Genomic DNA, 22,677 nt, shown 5'->3' with positions numbered 1-22,677 from the left:
TTTCAATAATAAAAGTTTATATGGTTCATTATAATGAAATTATTTTAACTATTCTTTTCCAATTTTGCCTTCACTCCAAATTGTATTATTCCACTTTGCTTTCTCACTGCTTTTGTAACATCAACTGAAAACTAGTTGTATGTATGAACTCCCCATATTTAGTTGCTGAGGCTTCTTTTGCACACAGGATGAGCTTTGGAGAATTTCCAAATCCAAATACACAGTTAAGAAAACAACATCGAATGTTGTGTTTTCCATTAAGAAAACACAGTCTCTGACAGTTTAGGCACTCATCCTTAGTAGAAAATGATAACTAAATGGCAGGACTAAGCGGTTTTTAAAGGGTCTCACTAACTGTGCAGAATACTGTTGTGGAGGATGTGCAAATCTCCCTTTAGCAACTGAGATCGCCATTAGTTTTCACATTACATTCATTTTAAAGTGTGCCAGAATAGTCTCCTAGTTATTATCACCCATAAGGAAGAGGCATTGTGCGGACCTTATTTTGGGTAACCTATAGTTGAAAAATATGACCAGTGATTATTTCTAATTCTGAATTTCCTGGAAAAGGGAAGGATGAAGAAGAAAGTTGCAAACACTGAGTCCATGGTTAATTTTTGTCAGAAGATAGTGTTTTCTCCTCTTTAGAATTAAAACATTGATAAAAGAAGTTTGGGGGTTAAGCTTAGAATGTTGTCATAGCTGTAGTTCATTAGTTTTGAGTGATTTTGATTGCTCATTGCTCTTAGAAGTTTGTTTCTGTTTTTTAAAAAACTGTCCAAGGGACAGTACCATTAGAAGACTTCACAGGAACTGTGTGAAAGAAGAATTGCTTATTAGTGATAATGAAGAGCACTTGCTGTTCTTTTCTGTATGACTTGCCGAGTGGATTATCTAAAGTAGACCAAGCTCCTGACTGAACTCTACTGGAATAGTTAAATTAGCCAAGTTAGCGCTGGCCTGCACAGCTGTGATGATGTATGAACTAACTCATTATGTGTTATTGATAACACAGAGAGAGGAGAACAGCTGAAACTTACTATGCCTTGTGACTTTTTGGTATTTCTTGAATATACACAGCTGGATGAGTTTGAATTTATTTAAAAAATTCCTGCCGAAGAGAAAGAGAGCTCCATAAGCAAGAACTGTGTTTGAAGTGACTTTCAAAATGTGTGCCTTGTGCTTCAGGAGAAAGCAATCCAGTGAATTATTTTCTGTACCTCTTTATGATGCTATTTACATATGAAATAAAGCTAATTGGCTTCTGTCTATACTAATCCAGGGAAGTTACTGGGTCTGTGTAGCGCCTTCATGGGAATCAATAGCAATCATTCATTTATTCCCTTTCTGGTTTTGTCAGTAAGCAGATTAGACTTTTTGAAGCAGCTGTCACCTGGCTTCAGGTTGGGGTCAGTCTGTTCCTGATATATTCATGGTCATGAAAATGAATCTTGTAGAGAGCAAAGATGTATAACTTTTAAATCAGACAGTTGGAGGAAATAACTTACAAGGTTATCTGATAGTTCCTAAAAATAATTGCATGATACATTATACATTTTCTCGTTGAGTTGACTCGAAAGCTTTTACTTTTTATTATAAATAGAAAAAATAATTCAACATTTAAAACTTCATTCTGCATATATGAACGTGCAGAAAATGCAACTTTTGAGTGATTACTCTGTTCCTGTAAAACTACTCCCTATTGTTAGACTAGAATTTCTAGATTATAGCTTTGCATTCTACCATAAAGCAAAGGTAAATTCATAAATTTCTTCTGGGTGCATCTTTGATCTTAGTGATTCTTAGTTTCATATTGGGTTTGGGGACTATTTCTAAAGGGTGTGAAGCAGTAGGTAACCCTTACAAACCTTGCCTACTTAGGGAATTTGAATAAAATGCAGCCATTTAAGATTATGACTGTTTGCCTGTGGCCTCTTGTATCTTATCCCCTCATTTGAGACCACCAGATTCTGCATCCTTTGTCAAAAAATAATTTTTTTCACATTTAAAATTAGGACCTGAGATCCTCTTAACCTAGGTCAGTACCCTTTGATACTTACCACTATCCTATTGGTTGCAGTTGGCTTCTTGTGAAAGGAAAGCTTATTTTTGAGTTACAAGATGATTCTTGATTATTCTGGAAAAATTTTTTGTAAGGCTGGTTCAGATTGGACATGGTAAGTTTTACAAGAAACTCTCTTTGTAAAAGCAGTCGAGTTTCTCTTTTAAATAAATCTGAGAATATTAAGCTAAAAGGAAGTGAATATGAATGATGTTTGTACCTTTGGAAGATAGCAGAGTGCTGAGGGTTGAGACATTTTGTGTTTCACTCTGGGCTTGAAATCTGTAGGTAACAGCTTAAGATCTTGAGGTGAACTGCACTTTGCAACACCATCAGCAGAAACTGTACAGAACAATAAAGTATTTATAATTAAAGTTCACCATTTCTAGGAGCAAACAAGTTATGTTTTTAGATATGAAGGGACTCCCGTAGCAAAACAAAATATTATTTTTATATTTATAGATTATTTATGGTAGTGCTTTCTAGGGACCAGGGATCATACTGCACAGACTCGCCTCTATTTAAAATCCCTGTAAGTGTTAAACATAATCCAGTCCAATCCCCAACACATTAGCTGAAAGCCTCAAGTTTCTAATGTAGATTAATTCCTTGTTAATAGGAGGATTTGAAATTATAAGGGATAGTTTCTGAGATACATTTTGAGATCTTCAAAAATGAAGGATTTTATGTAAAAATAAATTCCACTTACTGAGCTTGGTATTTTGATTTATACTTGATTTGTGCAAAAAATAGTATTATAGTAGTGTTGTGCTAAATAAATACGACTAATTCTGTGAGGAGCTCATTTTAGAAAGTTGTAATAAACTTCTGATTATGAAAATTCCAGGTTTCCTTGCTGACCTAGCCTATTGCTGTTGCTAAGACAAGCATAGAAGGGAGTTAACTAAGCACTTCTGTTTGCTGTGACCACACAAGAAAATATGTCTGTCTCCTCAGTCTTTCTCTGCTTGGTGCTGTTTACTTACTGGTAACACCCACTTGACCAGTAAAGAACCTTTACATGGTCATCACAATGAAAGGATAAGCGTGTTATGAGAGTGAGAATGCTAGAGCAACTGTTCTGTTTCATGTTCTACAGAAACCAGTGATTTGTGAATGTGTGTACCACAAAATGTGTAAGGAGTGCATTAAAATCCCTCATGACTAAGTTGTCTGAGGAGGAGTTTGGGAAATTTGTATTCTGTATGCAAATAGATATCATTTGTTTTGGTGCTGTTGCCTCTGAGCGTAAGGAAGGATTTGTCAACAGTCTTATGTTGAAACCTAGCACTTCTCATAATGATTGGAAAATAGTTTAGGCCACATTTACAGGAATTTCTCTTCATTAATTTTTTCCTCTTTTTGGATTAAGAACTTTTAAACTGTTACCTTCTCATTTGACATATAGCCATAAAGTTTGTGTGATTTTCTTTGCTCTAAGTTTTTACCAGCACTGAATAGTCAGTGAAGAATGGCAGGAGTAGGGTCCAAGAGTGAACTTTGCTTGCAGTGAACTTTCAGAATCTTGCCTGCACCCTGTGATCTTCACAGTTCTGCAGCTGATCTGGGCCTAGGGAGGGCAAATGGCACAAACTACTCTAAATAATTTCCTGCTGCGGTTGGTCTTTGGTTTCTGACTGTCACCTGGCTTTGCTCTTTCATTTCCAGGCATTGCAAGAATAAAAATAAGCACAGGAGAAATACTAGGTTTGCCTTCCAAGGTAATAAAAGAAAGATACCTTTGAATGGAGGGCAGAGAATGTAAAACAGAAGGAACTTTGCTTTCTGATGTTAGGATTGTCCAAATGCTGCCACTCATCAGTAATTAATGCCACTTATGTAAAGTGTTCCACAATTACTTTGTTACTAAAAAACAATTTTTAATTTGGTCATTTATCAGTTTGTACTGAGGAAAAAGGCAAAATTTTATTTTTTTTATTGGAGTTTAAATGTTTTACAGTATTGTGTTAATTTCTGCTACACAACAAAGTGAATCAGCTACATGCAAAATTTTAAATAACCTTTCTTTAAAGGAGTTATTTATAAATTTAAAAGTCAAATCAGAAATAAACTAACAGATTGTACCTAGTCTAGGGCCTACTAGGAGATAAATTTTGTAATTATTTATAATTAGTATTTCATTTATGAGTAAACAAGTTCTAAATTGATATTATTTGAAAATTATTTTTAAGCAATTTGTATACAGTTGATTTTATAATTATGTAGAAAAGTTTTATAAGTAAATAAAATTCAGCCTACTTTAAGTATTGTCAGATTTCATATCCACAGAACTTAATCAGTTGAGTACATGGCAGACATTTTTTATTTTCTACTTTGAGATTAGAAACCTCTCGTTTTAAAAATACTTCACTTGACAAGGGGATATTTAACTAATCTTCATAAAAAGCGATAACTACTAATTTAAGGTAGTATAAGACATGATCCATTTCTTTTTAATCTGCTATATGTTTCCTATCCCAGCTGTTCTTATAGAAATTGTTTCACTTCCTCTTCAGGCCATGATTGAGATGTCTCACTTAAGTTGCCTTCTGAGAGTCTCAGGACATGTGACTGAACAGGGATAAAAGTTAAGGCTATATGACATTTTTGATGTCTTCAGGGTGTGAAATTTAGGCCCATGCCTCCATAAATAGATAGCTGCGAGATCTTCTGATCTCAGAATATAATTTTTATTTATGAAAGATTTTAGGCTTATCCACATATTATTAAAAAGTTCTCTTGCATTATTTGCTTTGAACTGATAGTTTTGTATTTTAAGGAAAAGCCCAATATAACAGTGTTTTAGTAGGTTCTCTTCCTCAGGTAGCTATTGTAATTTGCTTTCAGGGGTTGCCTGAGGTAGAGAGGGCTTATGATTTGTTAGGGGTTTAGGAAACACTTAGGTGTACTCAGATCTGGGCCATGTCCTAGTACAGAGTTCTTTGAGAAAAAACTGTTAATGTGTCTGTTTAGTTCCCCACATGCTTTTGGATAATATAGAATTATAAAAACTTAAAAAAACAAGGTATCCTTTCATATAGACAGCCTACCTGCCTGCCTTTTTTCTCCTATTTCTTATCCTCTCATTTTTATTTCACTGTGTTCACTTCTAGAGTCACTTTAACACCACAGATTAGATGTCTGACAGTTTGTAAATCAAGCATGCGGTTTAGCACACAGATTATCCACTGTGTGGATAAATCCACTCATTAACTTACTGCCTTCTCATTCGCCTGTTTCCAAGATGTCCTAGGAGGGACCAAGAGAGCAGCACACACAGCTAGAAGTTTGCTCTAAGACAGCTGATCCCCGGACACTCAAAGCCCCATTGAATCTTAAAGTGGGAAATATTTTTACCTACCCCCCAAATCTTTTGAGGTAAATATATCATCCAGGTTTAATGTTAATTGTTTTACACAGTGCTCTAAGTCTAAGCAATCCTGCTTTGAATAAGTCAGGGTCTCCTTAGAGGTGGGCAGATGTAATTGCGAGTCAACATTTGATTCTTAGCTTGCTTAGAACTACTGAGGGTCATACGGAAAGTAACGTTAAAATAAAAACAAAACAAAACTCTTGAGTTCTGATTTGTAGGTATGTCTGTATTTACAACTACTTCTGGATACCAAGTGGGAAAACCCAGTTGTTACCAGGACCCAAAGTCATACTGTTGAAGTTAAGTAGAGAAATTTAACCTCTGGAAAACAGTGAAAGGTGTTGCTTTGTATGTAGGCAACATACAAAGATAGATAATTTTTATTGCCTCCCCAAATAACTTCCTGCTATGTATTCAAGTCAGTGTTAGCAAAAATCTTAATTAGTGACAGAATAAATGACAGTTATTATGCTTCTAAAGCAGAAAGAGTACATAGTCCTCTGAAGTTTAATAACTACACTGCTTTCACAGTGTATTTTGGTATTATATATGCCATGGCTTTGATTCTCATCACCTTGTAACATATTTGAAGGAATCTATAAGCTGCCAGATATTCCAGCACTGCTAAATGAGTTCCTGGAAACATCAAAGCTAGGTATCAAAAGCCAGCTATATTTCGTGCGCCTGTGGAATTTCTTTAGCAGCAGCAAACATACCCCATCTGTCATGCCTGTCTCAAGTCTGTAGCAGAAGAGCCTAAATAACTCTTGATACTGCATTTGATCTTTATCCTTCTTTCATCGTGACCTTCAGCTAGGGGTGACATTTTCCCTTTATATCATAGTAATAAATAATTGTGTCTGATTAATCCAGCTGATTAGGGTGGGTGTTGATTAGTTTGAGGTCACAGGTTTATCCTTACAGAAACCAGTTAACTTTTATAGGCAGGAAGCCAGGGTTCCGAAGTCTAACTCATCTAGTTAAAACTGTACAGAGTAAGGTCCAGAAAACTCGACTTAACTGACGTTTGCTAAAGTCTGAGTTCTATATCTTATTTGCATCATCTTCCCACTTAAATGTGTTCCATCTTCTGTGATTCTAGTCTCATGTAATGGCACCATTAATCCAGTCACCAGATCATAAACGTGGGACACATCCTGGACTCCTTCCGCTCCATTCAGCCCCTTCATGCAGTTAGTCTAACTCTTAAATACTCTCAGATCATCCCCATTGTTGCCTCCTCAGTTCTTTGCCATAATTTATCTCATTTGCAGTTTTAGTAGCTATAGATGGCTAAGCATAGAATGATAAATATTTATATAAACATGCTAATAAATATTTAGCAAATAAGTGCCTATCTCCACCCTTCCCCCACCTCCCTCTACCAAAATAAGCAAATCAGCCCTCCCTACCACTGCTGTTGGAGTGACCTTTATAAAAGGCAAATCTGACCCTTGTTGAAATCCACCGGTGATTCCTGTAGCCCACAGAATCAAGTCCTAACCTCTTAACCCAGCACACAAAGCTCTTCATTATCTGGCCCCAGCCAACCTGTTCAGTTCAGGCTTATCTGTTATCATCCCGCTCACACACACAGACACCCTGACCTCCCACATGAACTGCATGTGTTGCTTGCTCTGGATAGCTTGAGCTGTGCTTGGTTGGCTTCTGCACGTGTCAGTCACTCTGCATGTGGTGTCCTGCCTCTCGGGGTCTGCCTGGTGGCTGGCCAGACCTGGCTCTCGTTTCACCTACTCTGGGACACCTCCCTTGACCACCTTCCGTGACCCTTTTCCCAGCAGTTAGGCCTTCTGCCTCCGGATTGTTCCCAGACCACCTTTGTGCCACACTTTACACTGTGCCACAGAGTTTGCTTGTCTTTCTCCCCACTGACTTTTGGGCATTTTACCTTTTTCATCTTATCCTGGCCATAGCCCAGCACTTAATCATTGTGTCTACTTATGATTACTTTTGTTTGTTGTCACATTTCTTTCTTGGTTTTGAACAATTTGTAAATAGAGAAATTGCCTAAAATGGTTACATTCTCCTGAGCTCCCAAACACATAATCCCAAGAACTATTTATCCAGCGAAGGGATTCTGTTCTAATTTCTGGTTTATTCAGCAACTATTTCTTTAATAGTTTTGGTTTCCATTCCATTCCATTCTGTCATTTATATGGCAGGCCCTTTTTACTTTTTAGGATCTGACATACACATTCGAGAACAAATGATGGTGTAGGTGTTGGTACACTGTGCCTTGATACTATATGTTGGAAATGTTGGTATGTCAAGTTATTTGTTGAGTGGGAAGAGAGTCATTGTTAGTAAGCATCTAAATTATGAGAATGGGTGTGCTTTTCAGAATTTTTAATTTTGCAAAATTAATTCTTACATTGGTATGTGTGCTGGTGTGTTTGGTGAAGCATGTTGACACAGAATTGTTAATATTTCTGCGGTCCAGTCTCCTTCCCATTAAAGCGAAAATCACCCATTGGTTCACAATTTTTTTTTTCTAATTTATTGTGATAAAGTTTTATTTTGGGTGAGTCCAGATGGATTGATTCAGCCACATGATATATTTAACTAAATCTAAAGCATACTGCGCAGTGGCTGTCTCCCATTCTCGCTCTTCTCTGGCCATCCCTCAGTCAGGCTGTCTGTAAGTCAGACAGGGTTCCCATCTGCCAGGATGACTGCACCCTGCTTTTAGGAAGCCCTATCTCCTCTCTCCAACCCCATCTCTGGCACTGTCTCTGCTGCTCAGTTAATACACATCCTGTATTGACCACTTTGACCTTTTACCTCCATCTGCTCAACAGTCTAAATTCCCACCTTTATTTAAGGCTCTGAGACCCTAGACTTGCCTCCTTAGCTCATGGCCTGACATCGCACACTGTGCCATGTAGTACACTGTTCACATTTTCTCATCTCTTATGTATCCCTGTTGAGAAGGTTTCCTTTTCCAACTCTGGCCCTGTTATTCCCTGTCCTTACCCTTCAAGCAAAACACTGGAAGAACTTTTTTTCTTCCATATAACCTTCACTTTCTGGTAATTATTTCCTGTTGAAGTGAAGTGTTAGGTTACTTAGTCATGTCTGACTGTGATCCTGTGGACTGTAGCCCACCGGGCTCCTCTGTCCTTGGGATTCTTCAGGCAAGAATACTGGAGTGGATTGCCATTCCTGTCTCCAGGGGATCTTCCCAACTCAGGGATCGAACCCAGGTTTCCTGCATTGTAGGCAGATTCTTTACTGTCTGAACTACTGAGAAATCCCTATTTGCTATTAAACTGTTCCTAAAATTCTTTCTCTTACACAAAGCTATCTTGGATTGATTACCTTTATGCATTCCTGGAGCAGTAGCCACCTCTGCTCCCATAATGCTGCACGCCTTTTGTTTGTCCTCTCATTCCCAGAATGTACTTGTGTTAGATAGGCAGATGTACTGCTTCTTTGGTTTTAGATTTTGTTAGTTTTTTCTCTCTTGAAGCCAGGGACTACATCTGTTTGATTCTTTGTGTATTGCCTAAAACAGCCACCCTCGCCATTTCCATACACACGACTCATAACTGGTTTCTGATAATACAAAACAATGGTTTGATAAGAGTGGTGAATGTTGAACATTTGGCTTTCATGTTGGATGAATTTTATACTGATGCAGATTGAAGAGAATAAAAACTCTTGGCTTTGGATTTTTTAAGCATTCCCTGTTTAAGGGAGAGCAGGTGGTAAAATTAATCTTATAAAAAGATAATTTAATGTTTTTCAAATTTGTTATTTTGTCTCTGTCAAGTCTAGAAAATCATATTGAAAATCAAATAGAGCTAAAACAGTACTTTGATACATCAATCCACAGAACAGTTGATTGTAGTAAATTAGGATTTGTCATAGAAATTTCATAATACCCAAAAGACTGAAGTGCTCAGAGAATGTAGCAAAGGCTGCAGTTTTAGATGTCTTTCTCATGCAAATCATTATCTATGAAGTCTTAATAACATAGGCGTAAACAGAAATTGCTAGAGAGATGTCCAGAATAAAATCTGATACTTTAACAGCAAAAAGCATTGGCTGTTTATAGTATAATGTATGTTAACATATTAACTGCACTACTAAGAACTCCATAAAGAAAATAACTGAGGATTTGTTGACTCATAATTGGGAACATTTACTGGGAAGTAAACTTAAAGCAGGAAAATCTGTTTAGAAACTGGAAGTGAACTTAAGATGAAGAAAGAGGTTAATATCTCTCCACTCGATAACATCAGATTCTCCTAAAATTAAGGGAAAATTGTTTAAAGCAACTTGATGTGAAGTTTCAGTATAGGAATTCCAGTTTTCAATATTTTTCTTTTTTGTAGAATTTCCCAGAAACGTTTTTTTTTAAATTCTGGATTATGTATTCCTATTTGCCATAAATAATTTTAAACAAAGTAGTGTTCAAATGTGATATAAACTGCATTTTATTGTCTTCCTATTTCACACTTTAAATTATATGTTCTTTTTAAGACTACATCCTGCTAGTTAGGATGAAATTAGGCATTCTAATCCTCACTTGAAATTAAGTAAGAAATTAGGGTTTGGGGACGTTCTTTAGGAATTTTTAAAGGAACATAACTGCTTTTTACAAGTTATATGCTCCATGGCCGCATCAGTTCGTATATGACTTTGAGTTTTTTGGTTTTTGTTTTTTTCCCAAAGAGAAGCTGATTCACAAATTATGAACATTGGGGTGGAGGGTAGGAAATATTTTCTTTCCCTCACATTTGCCAGGAGTGTTTAGTGAGAGATGTTAATAGGTATTCATAGTAAAAGGGAGAGTGTTGTCATAGGTTTGGAAGAGTACTTTCTAGCCCTCATCATGGTATTGATACTTCAGTGTCTACCTTCACATATTTACGGGACAGAGGAGTAGCTGCAGTAAGTAAATTGTTTAACTCTGTGTAGACAACTTTCTCAGACTTGACCACAGAATGTTTTTTTGTGCATAGTACCTATTTAACAGTCCTTGGAACAAGTGTTCCAAGGGCAGAGTCTGGAGTTTCACAGTAACCAACAAAACCCATAGGTCAAAATTCATACCCTTTTCAAAATCCTAATTTTTGACAAGAAAACATGACAGTTATTGGGAATATCTGTCCAAACACCTCGATTTCATATGAGCCAGTTTCGAGTGCCACTGGATCTGGAGTATCTGGATGTGTGTTAAAGACATTCATTTAGGAATCTGTGGTAGAAAGAATGAAACAGTGCATTTAAAAACTTAGTCACTCTGCTTATTGCTGTGATGTTATGTTTTCTTGAAATATACACAACAAGAAAAATGAACATTTTGCCATTAATGGTTCAGATGAGTCAAACACTAGATGAAGTCCCATTAAAAAAGAAACACAAATTTTTTGTACCACCCTTTATAAATTTAAGTGATTCTGATTTATATAGTGGGACCTCCCCCTCCCCAATAAAGTATGGATGCAGCAGCAGCAGACCATGTAACAAAACGACAAAACTATTCTCATAGCTGAACATTATGATAATCCAGACTATTTTTTTCTCATCATATTTTGTCAACCTTTTTTTTTTCCCCACCCACAGGATAAATGATGATGTTAGGTAGATTAGCAATACTTGCCTTATCTGAGGTCATTTTAATTTTCCTATCTTTCATCAGGCAGTATTGTGTATTCCTATGTTGGCTTAGGTGAACTGATGCCTCTGAAAAAAAGACAGGCTTCAAGAGAAGTTTCTTTTGTGTCTCTCTCTGCTTTCCATGTCAGCTTCATCCAGAGCTGACTCCCTGATTGGTTGAGACCAGGTTTGGCTCATCCTACTGTGGTGGGAAGAGCAGGACTGTGTTGATTGGTTCAGGCCAGTGATGCTGTAGGATAGACTCAGTCCCTGCTCCATGGCTTGGATGTTTTGGTCTTGTTAAGAAAAGACATAAATGAAATGGGGAAACCACTCACAATGATATTTTTTTACTCCAAACAAAACAAGCTTTGAAAATTCTACAATATACTATACTAGGTATTTGTAATGTCATATGAGATGTTTAGGTATTTCTGTTTTGCAAATGTACTGCTATTAACAGTTCATTTTTTCTTGGGTCTTTTTAGAGGACAAGAATTTTGGGCAGATTTGAATGCCATGAATGTGTATGAAACAGCTGAATTTGACCAACTACGAAGGCTGTCCACACCACCCTCTAGCAATGTCAACTCTATTTACCACACAGTCTGGAAATTCTTCTGTAGGGACCACTTTGGATGGAGGGAGTATCCTGAGGTATTTACAGAGTCTTTTTCCAAAAAGTACATTTAAATTTTTTTGTCTTTCACTGCTCCTTTCTGACGATGACTAGACAGAACCACAAACCAGAGAGCTTATGGATATAAAATTGAATCCTGTTGACAATGAGTAATACTTTTCTCTCTTGATTTTTCTGGAAATGTATTTTTTTCCCGTTAATTTCCTGGAGCCCATAAATGGAATATCATTGTTATTAGAGAAAAAACGCTTTTCCCAGTATCTTATTACAATAGGGACCAAGTATTTACTGTGGTAAGTACTCAGACTCAGTGCCAACTTTGGAGTAATTTTAATGAGATGAACACTAGTGTAACTTCTGTCTATATCTGGCTCCTGGTGATTGGATCATGTGTTACACTATTAGCGTTTTAGAAGACTGGGGAAATCAATTGCCCTTAAGCCCCTGGAAGAAGTACTTGAAAATGTTTATTGAACCATGTGGTCAAGCAAATCAGTCATTTAAAATTCTATCACAAGTGCACACGTATCCTTAGTTTGAGATGGTAAGAATAGTCCATCCATTACACAGTGAGGTTTTAAAATGATGGTAGTTTACTTTGCCTCTGAATGAGAATTCTGAGTCACAATTAATTGCCCTGAAATGGATTTAAAGATTAATTTCACATTCCAAAGATCTGACTTCTTTAATTGATTAAATTCATTTCCAGCATTACAAAAAGGGAGAACTGACTTATCTACCTTAGATTGTCTTTTAAGGAAACAGCAAAAGAAAACAACCTAGTATGTTAATTAGTATAAAACACAATATTGAGTTAAAATTTCTTATTAAGTCGTCACTAGTATCTAGTATCTTCTGAAGAGAATAGAGGCTGTTTAAAGTATATTTGGATAGTCCAGTGTAGTTGGAGTGTCTTTGTGTTTTTACTCTTGAGAGGTTTCTTGGGTTTGGAACTTAATTGATTTATGTAAGCAGTATATACTACCATCTTTAATCTTCTGAAACTCTCTTAAGGAATAGAAACAATAAAACCTCCAGGAAATTTGTAAGGCCTTTAATTAGGATAGACTAACCCTTCACATGTTTCATAAGGTGGGAAAACCATGAAAGCATCTTTCTGTTCTGCATCTTAGAAAAAAATAAAATTCCTGCATATAACAGGAAGTGATTTGATTCACTGTACTTTTTGGCACTCTTCTGATGTTAACAGCAAAGTTAACTATTTTTACCTTTTGTTACATTAACATTTTTCCTGTCTTATAGTGACTGGTTATTGCTTAACTCGCTGTGTTTTTTCTTTACCTTCTGTTTTCTCCTCCATAGTCTGTTATTCGATTGATTGAAGAAGCCAACTCTCGAGGTTTGAAAGAAGTCCGATTTATGATGTGGAACAACCACTACATTCTCCACAACTCATTCTTCAGAAGAGAAATAAAAAGGAGACCCCTTTTCCGTTCCTGTTTTATACTGCTTCCATATTTACAGTAAGTGTCCAGCAGAAATTCTCATCCTCCATTTTATGTAAATGTACAACTTTTAATGCCAAAAAGACTTTAAAAGACTAACTTGATTATCTCTAAAATGTAAAATTGAGTTATTCTTTAGGTTTAATTCTTCCAAAAATAGAGTTCAGATGAGCTATAATTAACCCAGCGCTAAAAGAGTGAGCATCCTCTTGCATTTTTTTGGACTAGAAAGCAAACATTTTTCCATAACTAAAAGTAGTTCTGTCTAGATTAAGTCAGAGTTTGCATTTGCCTCTTTCATGGAAGATTGAGACACCCTTCCATGTTATGGAACTGTTTTCTAGGCCAGGTAAATGACCTTGGCAAGTAGAGATTGTCCCTCAAGGTAGGGTTCTCCATTCGGCTCCCTTCAGTGAATTTGCGTGGAGAGAATTCACCTTTTCAAGCAATTTGCATTCTCATTTGCTCAGTAAGGCCCATTTTCCTGTAACACTCTGAAAGTACCTGTCATACTTCTGGGTTTGAGACTGAACTCATCCTTCTGAATTAAAGGTGAGCTCTCCTTCCAGTTTCCCCAGTGCCATTTTTCTTTTCTCTAGAGAGCCTACTGGCACATCTCCATAGATGGCAATAGCTGGGGCACATTGCCATTAGCAAGGCCATCTGAAAGGTAGTGTCTCTAGGGAAATCATTATCTACTCTAGTCAGGTAGATCATATTTAAAGCTTGATTTTTAAAATACAACTTGGTTTACTTGGCTTTATGAACTGGGGAGATCTAGGGTAATAGTGGTTGGCATCTTATATTCTTACTAGTAGTTTATTTCAAGTCCAAAGTGTGTTTTTCGCATATCATTATGGTAGTCTTAATGATCCTAATTCTGAGATTGCAAAAGGAACATTAAAAACAAAATATAAACAAAAAGCCTTGAAATGCTCAGTACCTAAAAGCAGTTTGTCAGTAAGGCAGATTTTAGAAATATATGTTTCTAAACTTGAGGTAAATATGTGCTTTCTTCTTAGTTTAGGTGTGAAAATTTTACCCTGTGGTTTTTTTTTATTAGAAACTAATAAAAATGCCGTTCTATAATTGCACTAGCACAGCTGGAGACAGTGTCAGCGTCCAGTAGCTAGGAACATGCTGTCCTCCTCGTGAGACAGTAGAGCTCATCAGTGAGACCCGCAGCTTGGCATGCTGGGCCAATCAGGCATGATGCAGCTTCTGAGTGAGAGGAAGAACGCTCGTTCAGTGCTGCATTGTTGGGAGAGTTTTACGGAAGAGTGAAAATTGATTTGTTTTGATCCTAAGACTAGCAATTACGGAATACCCTTCCCGTCACCTTTTTTTAATCTTAGGCTTGTTTTGTAGAAGTATGAACTGTAAAAATAGTATGAGCAGTAATAGAGTTAATGCCACAAATATGGCCTTCCTATTTATAACGTTGGCTTACAAGCGAATAAAGAAAGTCACTCTTTTCCTTTTCAAAATTTCCTATTTTAGTCTTCTTATCTGGACCAGTAATCATCAGGTAAAAAGTAAGAGCTTAGCAAATCAAAGAGATTATGCAGACATTTCAGTGCAAAAAGAGTAGAGCAGCAGCAAGTTCACCAGGGTGTGATGGTACACGCAGCCATTGCGTTCCTGTCTGCCCTAGAGTCCAGGGCTGGCCTAGAGGGGAGAAAGAGGACAAGGGCCAATTCCAAAAACAGATTTCAGAAATGGATTTCTAGAGAGACCATGATCTTAGTCAGGAAGAAAGTTTTGTTTTGAAGTCTTAGTAAGTGCAAAGAGTCCAAGAAAATCATAGGTGTCAAAAAGGCTTTAACTATCAGGGGATCAGAGATTCCTAAGAATTGGGAATGCTAGAGTAGGGAGGTGGTGGGGGGAGGGGGGGGTGCAAGCTTAACTCATGAATTTCCTGCAAAGTTGGCTCTTTTTAAAGGGTTTCCCTGCTTTTTCCCCACGTCCAGTTTTATTAACATAATTGACATAAAACACTGTATAAGTTGAAAGTGCACAGCATAATGACTTTATATATATTATAGAATTATTACCACAATCAAGTTTAGCTAGTGTTTCTCATAGTTAATTTTTTTTCCATGTGCTTGCTGGTTTTTAATAGGGCTAGTAAAAACAGAAATATTACTTTGCCAACAACGGTCTGTCTAGTCAAGGCTATGGTTTTTCCAGTGGTCATGTATGGATGTGAGAATTGGACTATGAAGAAAGCTGAGCACCGAAGAATTGATGCTTTTGAATTGTGGTGTTGGAGAGGACTCTTGAGAGTCCCTTGGACTGCAAGGAGATCCAACCAGTCCATCCTAAAGGAGATCAGTCCTTGGTGTTCATTGGAAGGACTGATGCTGAAGCTGAAACTCCAATACTTTGGCCACCTCATGTGAAGAGTTGACTCATTGGAAAAGACCCTGATGCTGGGAGGGATTGGGGGCAGGAGGAGAAGGGGACAACAGAGGATGAGATGGTTGGATGGCATCACCGACTCCATGGACATGAGTTTGAGTGAACTCCGGGAGTTGGTGGTGGACAGGGAGGCCTGGCGTGCTGCAATTCATGGGGCCGCAAAGAGTCGGACACGACTGAGAGACTGAACTTAACTGAGTAAAAATCTTATTCTTGAATATTCTTAGAATACTTGAGCTAAACACACAAATACCAACTTTCGAAGTTTGGAAGTCCATTTCAATTGACAGGACATCTGTCCTGTGCAGTCACCTCATGGTCTTGAATAAGGCCTGAGACCCAGAAAGCAGCGATCCTCAGCCTTTCTGGCACCAGGGACGGGTTCCATGGAAGACAGTTTTTCCACAGACTAGGGGGGTCAGAGGAGGAGAAGGCAATGGCACCCCATTCCAGTACTCTTGCCTGGAAAATCCCATGGACGGAGGAGCCTGGTAGGCTGCAGTCCATGGGGTCACTAAGAGTCGGATACAACCGAGCAACTTCACTTTCCACTTTCATGCACTGGAGAAGGAAATGGCAACCCACTCCAGTGTTCTTGCCTGGAGAATCCCATGGACGGAGGAGCCTGGTAGGCTGCAGTCCATGGGGTCGCTGAGGGTCGGACATGACTGAGCAACTTTACTTTCACTTTTCACTTTCATACATTGGAGAAGGAAATGGCAACCCACTCCAGTGTTCTTGCCTGGAGAATCCCAGGGACGGGGGGGCCTGGTGGGCTGCCGTCTATGGTGTCGCACGGAGTCGGACACGACTGAAGTGACTTAGCAGCAGCAGCAGGGGTCAGAGGAAGGTTTCTGGCTGATTCAAGCACGTTACATTTATTGTGCACCTTATTTTTATGATTATTATAGCAGCTCCACCTCAGATCATCAGGCATTAGCTCTGGGAGGTTGGGGACCACTCCCCAAAAGGATAAAATTAATTTTTACTTCATCACTGAAGTTAGGAAATGTCATTCAGAATGGCCAGGGGAGGGAAGGAGAGTGATAAATGGTGACCTTAGATCAGGAGAATTCATTCTTCAGAGGTCCTTGAGTACATGCTCCATAGCCTTTGACTGACTCTGGCTCTCTAGAAAAGGCTAGGTATGTGGGAAGCTTGCAGTGTGTCATTGGAATACCTATGAGCTGAATGTTAAGCTTCCGTTTGGTGAACTGATTTCCAGGCAGGAATGGCAGAAGGAAAAGGAGCTGTCTCTCCTGGTGTCAGTGCCAGGTTTTCAGTACAGCTGTGACCGCCTATAACCTATTTTGGGCAGAGTGGTTGGGAGAAGCTTACCTTCCTCCTTCAACCCAGAAACCTCTATTGGTAACATCAACCCCTAACAATACTGGGAAACCTGGTGGGTTAGGATTTAGACTCGTCACAGAGCAGGAATAGAGGGAACAGCTAAAAATAAGGAGATTACAGTCTGTGTTTCCTGCCATTCCTCTAGAATAGTGACGGCTTTTTAAAGAGTTACGTACCTGTCAGAATTTGATTAAAGCAGTGGGGCCTCTCTTCAGAAAAATGTACCAGACAGGGAAGGCTCTGGAGGAATCTGTCAGGTCTTTGTGAAAATGCTCCAGAAGAGAACTGGCAGGCCTTCTTTGCCCTGAATCTGACCGTCAGGGTTAGGATTCCCTTTATCTCTGCTTGTTTCCTTTTGCTCTATTTTGAAAATGGCCCAGAAATAGGATTTAAATCATTTAATCAGGTAGAAATAAGTAACTGCTTGTCTAAACTCATCCTTTAGAGTAACAGACCTGAATTTAAGGTGCAAGGATATTCTAGTGTCTAGGGCTTAAGGTAATTAGCTCTGTCTTAAGCACATCTAAAGCTATAAAATTTGAATTGTATTGATGGTTTTGTTGTTATATGTGATATTTAAAACTGAAGCAAATGCCAAATGTTAGCTTTCTTTTGATGCCTACTCCATGATCTATTTGTTTTTATACAAAAACTAAAAGTATAAGCTTTTTATTTTTAATATTTTCTGTCATCTCCCGTAAGCTCCCTCTTACCACCTGCCTCACTGTCTCCATTCACTGTGCTTCCCCATCTAATAAGTAGCCTTTAGTAGTGGTATGTTTTCTGCTTAGTACAACAAAGTTTGAGGAACACATACAAATTGTTGTTACCTTGAAATGGAGTGTAACTATATAGGCAAAAGAGGAATCCAGGACTCAGGAAAGATATTTATAAATTGGCGCTTGCTTACTTGCCTTGCAGGAGTACATTCCAGAGTTTTCTCCATAAGGAAGCCGGGGGGAGCTAATAATAGGTTATCTGTACAGTGTTCACTCTAAGGTTTTTTTCTTTCATTTAATTGATAGCATTTTCTATAATTTTTTAAACTATTTTATATTGGAGTATCAGCCAGTTTTTTAAATATGCATTTTAGCTATTCAGATGGTAATGTTAGAGCACTGTAATGTGAGTTGGACTTACGCTGAGGTTTTACATGGACATTCCTCCCTCTCCCTTCCAGGACACTTGGTGGTGTTCCCACACAGGCTCCTCCACCTCTTGAAGCAACCTCCTCATCGCAGATCATCTGTCCAGATGGGGTCACCTCAGCAAACTTTTACCCTGAAACTTGGGTTTATATGCATCCTTCTCAGGACTTCATCCAAGTGCCTGTTTCTGTAGAGGACAAAAGTTACCGAATCATCTATAATCTTTTTCATAAGACTGTGCCTGAGTTTAAATATAGAATTTTGCAAATATTGAGAGTCCAAAATCAGTTTCTTTGGGAGAAATATAAAAGGTGAGTCAGCAGTATGAAAAGTTCAAAAGAGGTTTTCTTGATGTAGTTAATGATAAATGCAGAACATAATAGTAAAGTCTTGCATAGAACTTAATGTCATATTTTTTCTTACATTAACTCATAATTCTCATAACAGACCTTCCAAGTAGGATTATTACAGTCTGCATTTTACAGAAAGAAAACTGAGTCACAGAAAAGTTGGATAACTTGCCACAGATCATACAGCTAATAAGATATGGTGCTGGAATTTGAACCCAGGCAGGCTAGCACCAGAGGCCTTGTTATTGATCATTTTATGGTGCTCTATTTCAAGTCAGCCACAAATTAATGTAATTCGGTAGAGGGGAGCTTGCATGTAGATTTGAGGAACCTCAGAATTGAGAGACTTTCAGGTTGGTGGAATTAGGTAGGGAAGTCACCCTGAGAAGGTAAGCTGTGAGAGCTAGATTTGAAATGAAAGAGCAAGTGAACAAATGGTTGGTGGAGCAAAGAGGGAAAGGGCTTTTGTCTGCTGTGCAAAAGAGAGGTTTAAACTTGCAGTATGATCTTTGATGATATTTTTGCCCTTGAAGGCTATGTTAACATTTCCTCCCCATTGAAACCATAAAGAGAATATCATGCCTATTAAACTGATCTATACCTTCCTTCTTCTGAATTTCCTGTCCACTTTTTGCATTAGGAAAAAGGAATATATGAACCGGAAAATGTTTGGCCGTGACAGAATAATAAATGAGAGACATTTATTTCATGGAACATCCCAGGATGTGGTAGATGGGATCTGCAAGCACAACTTTGATCCGCGAGTCTGTGGAAAGCATGCTACAATGTTTGGACAGGGCAGTTACTTTGCAAAGAAGGCAAGCTACTCTCACAACTTTTCTAAGAAGTCCTCCAAAGGAGTCCATTTCATGTTTCTGGCTAAAGTGTTAACTGGCAGATACACGATGGGCAGTCACGGCATGAGGAGGCCCCCTCCTGTCAATCCCGGCAGCGTCACCAGTGACCTGTATGACTCTTGTGTCGATAATTTCTTTGAGCCTCAGATTTTTGTCATTTTTAATGACGACCAGAGTTACCCTTATTTTGTTATCCAATATGAAGAAGTCAGTAACACTGTTTCCATTTGAAAAATCTTGGTACTGCTAAATTATTTGTATAAACTCAATCCAGCATTTGTAGCAGGTTTTGGATGGGTGGGCAGAGTAGGGAACAGCACTGGAAATAGGGCAGTTTTAAGATCATTTTTTTAAGTGCTAGAAAGTAAAAAAAAAATTTTTTTAAGAAAAACACAAGTTTTAAAATGACCACTTATTCTTTAATTATTTACTAATTGTTACTGTACTCAGTGTGGAAAAGACTACAGATTGCATACTCTTTTCATTCACACCTGTACATTATAGGCAGCAATGTTATTAGAAGCATTTTTAATAAAGAAACGGAACAGCCTAACTAAATGTGGCTTAAGCCTGGTAGAAGTTTGGCCAAATGGAGGCTGTGAGCAAATGTGAGGATCCAGTTTATTTACAAAGATTAAAACTGACTGGAACTAGTACTACCGTATTTACTCTGTCCAAAGCACTGCTGCGGTGGTGTAGGATGAGTTTACGACATTCTGGTGGGTGGAAAGAAATTTCTGTTTCTATCAGTAGGACTGAAATATGTCACCCTACCACAGAGTTAAATCAATGACTTTAACTGTTCTGCAGAGTTTGCCTGAGAACTCAGTTCTATTTAGAGAAAGTAAGAGAAAAAAAGAACCATTTGAAAAATTTGTCACCAGCAAAATTTTTCATTAACTAGTTATAGAAAATGTGGTTGTTCTGTTAAACTTCAGCCTTAGAAAACTCAGTCTCTCATTATCTATCGTCCACCCCAGTTTGAAGGAGTTGGGCACCTGATTTGGTTAAAGCCAGTCTTAAGAATTAAAAGTATTACTTTTAGGGTTCCAGACATAGGCCCTGACTGAAGGTTTTAGAGAAAGAAATAATACATCTGTAACTGAATTGGTTAGAGTTTATTAGTATACTTTGCACAAAGTAGATCTCAAAAAAGTATTTGTTGACATGGCAATATTGTTAAGGGTGGACCCCCACCTCTCTGCCTGCTTTGCCAGGTGTAGCTGGGTTCCCCGGTCAACTCTGTATCTTACACTACTTCACAGAAACACAGACTTGGAAATTGTGCCACTGGCCCAGCAGGAGCAGTGTTAGGAGACCGGGCCTCTGCCTGAGCTGAGAGGTAACTGCTTGGTGTACTTTGCCTTAAGCAAAGCAAACAGACCTGGATTTACAAAAGTGGAAGTGGTTGTCCACAAAAGAATTCACTATGGAACTCTTTCAGATTCCAAGCTCTCCTAGTATGTTTGCAGTTATTTCATTTATACACAACTCTTCAGGAACTTCTGTGTTGTTCAAAGCAAGATCTATCTATCCTGATGTCTCAGTGACTTGGCCTGTTTAAGCACTTACCAGGGCTTCCACACAGTTATTTATTTTGCCCTTGTTGATCTTTTTGTTTGCTGCCATTGGCATGAAATAGCCAGCTGAGGCTGGTATAGTTGTCCTTTCATTCAGTTGTAACTTGTAAACCAGTAATTCCCAATCTTTTTCAAGTTAAGACATCTTACTGTTGCTTATTTGGTTTTATGAAACTTGTTCCTTTTTTTCTCCCTAAAGGAAAAAAAAAGCTTTATGACATATTTATTTTTTTAATAAAACTAAAGCAAAAATAAAAGTTCTGGTAATTCTTTAAAAACTTTGTTGTTTTGGTTCTCTTTAAGACAGCTGCATTATGATCTATAAATGCTGGTCAGTTGCGTGAATGCATGTGTGATTGAATGACTGAGTGAACAGACCTAACCAGAAACTGCTGCCTAAACACTTGTGCTCTGAGAAATCAGCAAAAAGTGTATTATCTGGCAATTGACTTAAATCACAAGAGAATAGTAAATATTTTGCAGGTAAGTGCTTGAGGGAAAGGGATAAGTTTTATATTAGCAAACAGCAATAGTAAAAAAAAAAAATATATATATATTACCAGATTGTCCCCTTCAGAAGGTGTTGAAGGAAATATAAAAAGGAAGTGTAAATATTTCACCCGCTCTCAAGCACCTTGCTGCTGCTGTTTGGCCACTCAGTTGTGTCCCACTCTTTTGCAACCCCATTAACTGTAGCCCACCTGGTTCCTCTGTCCATGGAATTCTCCAGACAAGAATACTGGAGCAGGTTGCCATTTCCTTCTCCAGGGGAATCTTCTGTACTCAAGGATCAAACACCTGAGTGGGTCTCCTGCATTGGCAGGCGGAGTCTTTACAACTGAGCCACCAGGAAAGCCCCTCAAGTGCCTTAGCTGCTTTCAGCTAACCTAAAGTGACCTGACTGGTAAACATAAGCCTCTTCAATGTACTTTCTCTCCAGTGTGATTTTTAAATTCATGTATCAGATCAGATCAGATCAGGTCAGTCGCTCAGTTGTGTCCGACTCTGCGACCCCATGAATCGCAGCACGCCAGGCCTCCCTGTCCATCACCAACTCCCGGAGTTCACTCAGACTCAGGTCCATCGAGTCAGTGATGCCATCCAGCCATCTCATCCTCTGTCGTCCCCCCTTCTCCTCCTGCCCCCAATCCCTCCCAGCATCAGAGTCTTTTCCAGTGAGTCAACTCTTCGCATGAGGTGGCCAAAGGACTGGAGTTTGAGCTTTAGTATCATTCCTTCCAAAGAAATCCCAGGGCTGATCTCCTTCAGAATGGACTGGTTGGATCTCCTTGCAGTCCAAGGGACTCTCAAGAGTCTTCTCCAACACCACAGTTCAAAAGCATCAATTCTTCGGTGCTCAGCCTTCTTCACAGTCCAACTCTCACATCCATACATGACCACAGGAAAAACCATAGCTTTGACTAGACAAACCTTTGTTGGCCAAGTAACGTCTCTGCTTTTGAATATGCTATCTAGGTTGGTCATAACTTTTCTTCCAAGGAGTAACATCTTTTAATTTCATGGCTGCAGTCACCATCTGTAGTGATTTTGGAGCCCAGAAAAATGAAGTCTGACACTGTTTCCACTGTTTCCCCCATCTATTTCCCACGAAGTGATGGGACCGGATGCCATGATCTTCATTTTCTGAATGTTGAGCTTTAAGCCAACTTTTTCACTCTCCACTTTCACTTTCATCAAGAGGCTTTTGAGTTCCTCTTCACGTTCTGCCATAAGGGTGATGTCATCTGCATATCTGAGGTTATTGATATTTCTCCTGGCAATCTTGATTCCAGCTTGTGTTTCTT

The 22,677-nt window shown here is 38.4% G+C and overlaps 1 protein-coding gene across 2 annotated transcripts in view; it reads left to right on the top strand.

Moving 5' to 3' along the window:
* LOC102398681 (TCDD inducible poly(ADP-ribose) polymerase) overlaps positions 1–21,150 on the top strand; it is a 28,172-nt gene extending 7,022 nt beyond the window's left edge. The window contains exons 3-6 of one of the 2 annotated variants that reach the window (XM_006077371.4): positions 11,549–11,717; positions 13,024–13,184; positions 18,118–18,396; positions 19,076–21,150. In XM_006077371.4, the coding sequence (XP_006077433.1) occupies positions 11,549–11,717; positions 13,024–13,184; positions 18,118–18,396; positions 19,076–19,523 (1,057 nt within the window). In that variant the 3' untranslated portion in view covers positions 19,524–21,150. The remainder of the gene's footprint in view (positions 1–11,548; positions 11,718–13,023; positions 13,185–18,117; positions 18,397–19,075) is intronic. The other variant, XM_025289371.3, reaches the window with a different exon arrangement.
* The last annotated feature ends 1,527 nt before the right edge of the window (positions 21,151–22,677 follow it).

The sequence above is a fragment of the Bubalus bubalis genome, chromosome 1, assembly GCF_019923935.1.
Source record: "Bubalus bubalis isolate 160015118507 breed Murrah chromosome 1, NDDB_SH_1, whole genome shotgun sequence".
Taxonomy (NCBI): domain Eukaryota; kingdom Metazoa; phylum Chordata; class Mammalia; order Artiodactyla; family Bovidae; genus Bubalus; species Bubalus bubalis.
The sequence above is the reverse complement of the archived record's forward strand: the minus strand, read 5'-3'. Positions and strand labels throughout refer to the sequence as shown.